At 43.3% G+C, this 7758-nt stretch overlaps 1 protein-coding gene across 1 annotated transcript in view; it reads left to right on the forward strand.

Moving 5' to 3' along the window:
* The window catches only part of TRIM67 (tripartite motif containing 67), a 43095-nt gene that overhangs the window by 6598 nt on the left and 28739 nt on the right, over positions 1-7758 (forward strand). The window contains exons 3-4 of the mRNA XM_031552200.1: positions 9-176; positions 6289-6384. Coding sequence (XP_031408060.1) covers positions 9-176; positions 6289-6384 — 264 coding nt within the window. The remainder of the gene's footprint in view (positions 1-8; positions 177-6288; positions 6385-7758) is intronic.

Consider the following 7758-nt stretch of genomic DNA (forward strand, 5'->3'; position numbering starts at 1 on the left):
GCGGGAAGGGGGCGGGCGGCGGGCGCAAGCTGCCGACGTGCGCCGAGCACGACCTGGAGAACTACAGCATGTACTGCGTGAGCTGCCGCAGCCCGGTCTGTTACCAGTGCCTGGAGGACGGCAGACACGGCAAGCACGATGTCAAGGCCCTGGGCGCCGTGTGGAAGCAGCACAAGGTAAGCACGAAGCACGTGCCAATGGCAAGGAGGAGCCGGGGTGCCAGTGGGACTTTGTCTTTGTCAGTTCAGAACTTCCGTGTCCATCAGCATCCCAGGCGTTTTCTCCCTTGCACGGCACTCTTTGGTCTTCAATACTTTCTCCAATCCACAGTCTTTGTTCAGAGTCTTGCGGTGTTGCACAAACTCCTCCTGCCACTGCCTTCCCTTACCTCAGCCAGGCTGAACCAGGCCTGGACGAGCACCTGGCTTTAGCCAGCCTTGTTGTGCTCTGCACCATCCCATGCAGGCCTGTGGGCAGCAGGAGGGGGTGGGGTGGCCTTTCTTTCATTTCTCACACCCCTTTCACCTCAACAGGAGCTGCCACAGACGTTTTCCACCATGACTTCTTATCCACCTGTCAATGAGGGAGAGTAACCCTCAACCACCCAAAAGTTTTAGGTGGAAGGCATGACAGGAGCTGTCAAGGGACGTCATGTTGTCTTCTGTGCCTCAGAAAGATCTTCACTTCTCTTCAGTTCTCAAAGCACCATAGAATTGCAGAGCATCCTGAGCTGGAAGGGATCCACCAGGATCACTGAGCCCAGCTTCTGGCTCCACACAGCACCACCCAAAATCCAAAAATCCAAACCCTGTGTCTGTGAGTGTTGTCCAAACACTCCTTGAGCTCCAGCACTTGGGTCTGTGACCGCTGCCTTGGGCAGCCCATTCTATGCCCACTGCCCTTGGGTGAAGAACCTTCACCAAAGAGGCAGAAGGAATGGTTGGAGGGACCTTCATGACATGAGTAGACAACAATAAAGTGGGCTCTGGGGACAAGTGTAACTTTACCAGATTCACACTGCATTGTACTCTGGCTTACCCTTCCCTTTCTTGGTGCTCTGTTCTGGAGGTCCCTGGGGACATGTCAGAGGCAGCCTCTGCACAGCACAGGCAGCAGTTCTTGTAGATCTGCTGGATCATGTGGCAATGCCCACCATGCAAAACTCTTTCCAACCATTTGAATAAAGAGCAAAACGTGACCATAACAGTTTAAGAAGTATGTGATGTTAGCTCATTCTTGTTAAGAATGATGGACCCTCTAAAATGATTTGTTATGACAGATACACGTACAGAGGGGAATATACAGCTTCAGTGCTGACAGTGGTACTTTGGAGTTTTCAGTTAGAGGGAAAAGGCTTTTCCCACAGGCCATGTAAAAAACACTTGACTAGCTTCGCTGGCCACAGTATTCCCTCCTCTCCTGCAGTTAGCATCATAGGAAACCCAGAGAAGTTCTCTTATCCAGGGAGATCCACGGGTGGGGACAAAGCCAAGAATGGCCTCTGTTCTTCAGTCATAGAGTGGCAGAGCACAAGCCTAAGATTTTTGATAAGAGAAAACTTTGGCTTTTGATTTTAAGAATTCCCAAAAGAGGCTTGGAGTGAGCATGATAGTTTGTGGATCTGAGAGAGAGTCCTTCAGTATGCATACCAGAGTTTGCATGCTCTCTGCCAAAGCTCTGCCAGCTCCTCCCTAATGTGATGGTAGAGGAGTTGTTCTCTTGGTGCAGAAGGAACAGATCATCACTACTTCTGGTAAAGGCAGGATCTAGGTCTGTACAGAATTACTCAAATGAGCAGTGACTGAGCTCACTGTTGAAACATGTTCGTGTTCTGTGGGCTGTGAGAGAGTAGCTTGTGTTGTGTTACAATTTACTTTGAGTTAAGACTGGTTGAAGCCTTTCTGAACAGTGTGATAAACTCTGGTGTAGTCAGTGTGTGCTGACTGTCATTTTCCTGTTTTCCTGTTGTTAAAAGAATGAACAAGAGCTTGTTAGTTTGTCCACATTTTTTTTTCTGGAAGTACATTGTCACAAAATGATTCTTCTTGATTTGTGGACTCACGGTGGAAGTTTTAGTGGAAGTTTAAATAAGTTTCAAAATTAACTGATTTGGGGACTCTGACATTGAGCTCTCATAGCTATTACTTTTCCTAGAACAATATACTCGGCAGAAAATAAATGTAGTGGAACCATAGACAAATAGCCTAAATCAGCTCACATTCATTTGGATAAATTGCTCTAGAATTAGATACTTATGCTTAGTAACAGTTCTCACATACAGCAATTTCTACTGGTTTATTATCTGAAGTGACTTTGGCCAAGCCATAAGTTACTCATATTGAAGTATTATTACATGCGGTATGCCAAATGGAATTCAAGCTGTGTGTGTTCTCCTCACATAATCTGGCAGAGGTGGTAGAGCAGCAGGTGGAAGGGATTCTCCATGAGCTGAGCCTGCTCAGGTGACAGGTCAGCACCTGTTCCCCACCAGGTGATAAGCACCTGCTTATCTTACCCAAAGGCAAGGGGCAGCATTCTTCCCCTGTAAAGAATTCCACTGCCATGCCCCCTCTTCTCACAGCTCACAGTTCCATCCCACAACAGTAAAATTGAAAACAATTTCCGTTCTTCCGGCCCTAGAATTGTTTTTCAAGTATCACTGCCTATCTTCTCCTTCAGAATCCATTTTCATTCCATTTGTGCATTGTCCTTCTCTTCAAATTGTTTGACTTCCCCTTTGATTGAATCTTACACAGGGGTTCAGTAGAAAACAACAGACTTCTTGGTGTAATGTCTCAGACAATGCAGTGAGAAGGGTATTTACTCCCAGCTGTGCCATTGGCTTGATGGCTGTGCAAGACTGCTTGGCCTTTGTTAATGGTACAAGTTTGCCCATTGCCCTGCTGTACGTAAATTTTTCAGTAAAATAAGAAATGGTGGAAAATAAAAACAGGGCCACAACTGCATAAATCAGCTGTAAATCCACTGACATAGCTGATCTTTGTTACGCTTGTTTACACTACTTACCTGTCTGGACCAACAACTTTTGGTTATTAAGTAAAACTCTGCAAATCTACTGCCAGAGAAATTGGTTTAGGTCTTCACAGAAAGAAGGGATATAAGTTTGTAGGCCTTTTGACCTATGGATGTGAAAACAGATGGATGCATACTTTTCACAATCTGCACACTGGTTTTGTATGTACAGAAGTGCCAAAACAAACTTCACCTGGATGGGTGTGTGAAAGGCAGGCAGGCAGCTGAGGGCGAGTGTTGGAGTCTGCATGCCTGCTTTGATTTGCTGGTGGGAAGGAGTTGTGTTCCCAAAAACACGAGGGCTCTTTAGCTTGCAGCACCAGGATAAGCTTGTCTAATCAATAGCTAATCTGCTGCTGAAGAGAGATGGAGGGAAAACAAGTTAAATGAGCATGAACTGCTTGGTTGAAAGAGGGCATTGGCATTATCTGGTTCATTTTCTAAAATCAAAGGAAGCATCAGTCTTCTATGCCTATCTGGATTTAATTACTCACCCTCATTATCTCTCTGTTCCTGTCTTTGATAGAAGCAGAAACCTTGTGTCCACCTCCGGAATCCTTGCTTTTTTCTTGCAAGACTAGTATTGAAGTAGAGATAACTATAGGTAGAATACTGCTTGTCAGGAGTCATTAATTGTCGTAGTCAGTAGAGCTTGTAACATTCCAGTTTGGCTTCAAGTAAATATTCTGCAGCATGCGAGATTGCTCTGAGTGTGCAGGGCATTTTTTTATGGCTTGGTTGATTTATTGAGGGCTTAGTCATGTAGTTCTGTTTGGTTTTAATGGGAAGTGCATGACTACATTTCACTGTTTTGTAAGGTATCTTTTACAAATGCTTTGAAAAACAGGGCTATTACCTCTAAGTGGGTTTCATAAATGGAGATCTGATGTTCTCCCTGGTTCCACACTGCCGTCATATTAATGCAACCACAGTTTTTAATGAGCACAGAAATTCACTTAAGAGTCATCTGATCAATGACATTCTCAAGTTTCTATTCCAGACTCTTGGAATGGTAGAATACCAGGAGCTGGACATTACTGCAGCAGTTGATAGTAGTGCATGTTGATTAAAATTCATTGGTGTGATTTTTGGGTTTCTACCTGATGACCACCTGTAACTTTTGGCTCTTCCTTTCTGGTGAAACACACCTTGATTTGAAAGTAAGGGCTGATGTGGGAGAAGTGTAAGCTTTAGTTTTGTTGGGACCAATCCTTTAAACGCTGGGATGTTTTTGTTGAGCCAGTCACTAGCAGAGCACATGTCCCTCTTTTTTTTTTACTGCATCTCCACTACTTTGTCACATGCCAGTTCCACCTCATCATATGTCAACTGGACAAACAAAAGTCCTTGTGGATGGAATGGGAAGTGCAATCAGCAAGGCTGGGCTTTAAATTATGGCAAGCACATCAACCCACAGAAAGCAGATCCAAGTCCTGATCAGTTGTGTTGGAGGAGAACAGGACCCTTTTAAGGAATTGTTTGTTTCTGTGGCCTCAGATAGCTTTCATAGCAAACAGAATTGCTTTACAGTTTTATGATGTAGCAGAAGTTTGTGCAAGAGACTATTAAATGTTTAAGCATTTAGCACTGTAATTGTTGTGCTCCCCACTACATTTGTAACAAATTCGTTGTAGTAAAGCGTATTTCATTTTCAAATATAGCACTAATGGAACGCCTACAACTGGGCATAAAGAGGAAGGTTTGTGTGAATATGAGGAAAAAAATACAAGTATGGCTTCATTCTTTATAAATCAGTTCTGCTTCCAGCAAGGGTGTGCTGGTGCCTCTGCTCACACGTCACTGTAGAGCTGTGGCCTCAGAGCTGGGGCACGCAGTGCACACAAAGAGCTACTGGTCCGCTCCTTTTTGACCTGAGCAACCGGGTGAGTCCAAGGAGAGACTGTCTAAGGACATTCAGGTGGGAGGTAAGACCCAAATTTTGCATGCATGAGGAATTGAGCTGTGCCCTTTTCAGAAGTGGAACAATTTACTTTCCTTCAGGAAAAAGATGCAAGCAGGGAATGAGTGGTGACTTGTGGATTATAGTTGGGTCTCCTGTAAGAAGTTCTCATAGCTTTTGTGCCTTCCTATGCACAAAGCTCTGTCTCTAGGCACCCTCTAGTCCTATGGGGTCAAGAGACTGCAACATTTTGGAAACCTGACTTTAGCAAGGAGGCTTCATTTTCTGTTTCTTTATGTCAGTTGAATATCTGTTTGATGAGGATAATACTTGAGCATTGGCAGTCTGATAGATAGCCATTGTGACAAAAGAGCAGACCCATGAAGAGAGAATCTAACCAATAGGATTTGGCATAGGAGCCCAGAGCCCAGGGCCCAGCATTAGGTGCATGCCCTGTGAGAAAGGCTGAGCATGACAGCAAAAAACATCACCAGTGTCACTCAGAATGGGGCCCATCCCGTCCCTCCATGTTATGCTGGCAGATATCTAATGCTGGATTTGGACTGGCCATGGGCTGATGGATGAAAAAGCATGGTTTCTGTAGTCCCAGTCAAAGAAACTGTGTGAGGACTGCACCTTCAGGTTCCTCCTCCTTCCTCCAGACCCTGAAAGTCCTTCAAGAAGCTGCTTATTCACTGTAGAGATCTCAGCTGGAAGCTAAGCAACAGGAAGCTGGGTCTTGAGTATGGGCTTACAACAGATGAACTCCCCATCCCTCACCTGCCAAGAGCAAGGGGAAGAGGTTGTTTAAGCTATTCCAGAAATACTCACCCATTTGTTGGGTTGGAGCACAGAAAATTGAAGCCCTAAAAGGACATAACAGTGAAGTCTAAAAACACAGATTTGCCTCTACAGTCATAGGTTTAGTAGAGTGTACTATGCTTATAAAGATTTCAGGCTTTGATGAAGAGAAGTACTATTTTGGAAAGCACTTGAGAATTTCACAGCACGACAGATGTATCTGTGGAAGACTATTATTTCCTTATATATGTGGGCAGTTGACTTGTAAAAAGTATTTTGACTTACAGAGTCATTGCAATAATGTGGAATGTGCAGACACAATACTAAACTGCCCCCACATGCATATTTCTCCTTTATTAAATCTTACTACAATTAAAATCTTAACTCTTCTCTTCTAGCACAAACAGCCTGCATGTATAAGAATATGTGTGACAGCAAGTAAGCCTTTTAGCTCATTGTTGCTTGTTAAAAGCAAGGTTCAGTAAGAAATATATTTACATTTTATCTCCAATTTTCCTTTTATTTTATTTTGTTTTATTTTATTTCTCTTGCAGGCACAACTGTCTCAGGCCTTAAATGGTGTTTCAGATAAAGCAAAGGAAGCTAAAGAATTTTTGGTTCAGCTGAAAAATTTATTGCAGCAGATACAGGTAACTGTAGAATGTTAGCTGTTTTGATGATATGTAATCAATAGAACTGAGTGAATAATTTATTTTATGGCTTTGTCTCCTTCACTGTTCTTCTATTTCCTGGAATCATCTAACCTTTCTTGGATGTAAGTATGGTAGGCAAAATTAGTCATCAAATAATGTCTATGAGCCTGTTTTAGCTTCCGGATTGCTTGCTGTTTATTGCAAGAAGCTGATACTCAGTACTGGACACCAGAGCTGAATCGATTTGCATTTGATTGAACCTCTCAGTCATACTTTCAGCATCCTTCCTGCTGGCTCTTCCTTGAATTGGACATTTAGGATAAATTCTCCTTTTTACCCACTCAGAATTTACTACATGTTTTTCATCTAGCATTTTCTAAAAATGTACTTGTTGCTGGAAAAAATCCAGTCAATCTGTTTATTAGACGATTTGTAGGAAGTCAAAAAAGAGGAAAGAAACACATGCTGCTAAGTCAATTTGATTGTTTATTAAAGGAGAAGGTATTTCCATGCACGCAATCACCCAGCTTAAACAGTCAGAACAGGGCTCACGGTGAGCGCAGTAATTGAGGGCACAAACCCCAAAGGAAGCAAGTTCTGTTTCCAATCAGATTTACACTCTAATCAGTGCTGGAGGTCATATGGTCCTCAACTCCCTTCTCGCCATGCAGACTGGAGCTGCAGATGTGCTGCTGTGCTTTGAGCTTTGTTGTGTCTGGAAGGAGATACTTCCTATCTGCAGCCACATTGTCTGCTCTACGATATGCGTGCTCTTCTTTCATCAAAAAGCAAGTTTTATCTCTGTTGCTAACAGAAAGCCAAAGCAGAATTTCAACAATCTGCGTTTGGTTTAGGATTAAATCGTTTAAAAAATGTCGCTTAACACTGCAACTTATGGATTTGTACCGCAAGTGCTGCCAAAGCTCTCAGATTGCCACAGAGCAGTACAATCACACACCCTCACTGCCTTCTGCAGCATGGTAGGGAAGATAACAAAGAAAGATGAGGAAACTGGTAAAAAAGAGCACATTTAACTGAAAGAAACCAGTGTGAAGACACCAGGTGGTGCCTGTAACGTGCTGTGTTTTGAACGCACTGAGGTTTTTCTCAGCTGACCTCTGCTATCTAAAAGTTAAACAACCCATCTAACCTAGTCACCTGGGCTTCTTTCATTGTCCACAAAGGATGGCACCCCTAAGCAGTTCTTCCTGTGTGTACTGGCAGCTATTTTTGGTCTGCGATAACTCATCTAAAGCAATAGCTTGTTGCCACTCTTTTCTTGATTCACCTAGCTCCATTATTTTTTTTTTCCCCTTCTTAAAACCCAAAGGTGGTCTATTATGACTATTTATGACTATGATGTAAAATCTG

Source organism: Meleagris gallopavo, chromosome 2 (assembly GCF_000146605.3).
Source record: "Meleagris gallopavo isolate NT-WF06-2002-E0010 breed Aviagen turkey brand Nicholas breeding stock chromosome 2, Turkey_5.1, whole genome shotgun sequence".
Lineage (NCBI taxonomy): Eukaryota > Metazoa > Chordata > Aves > Galliformes > Phasianidae > Meleagris > Meleagris gallopavo.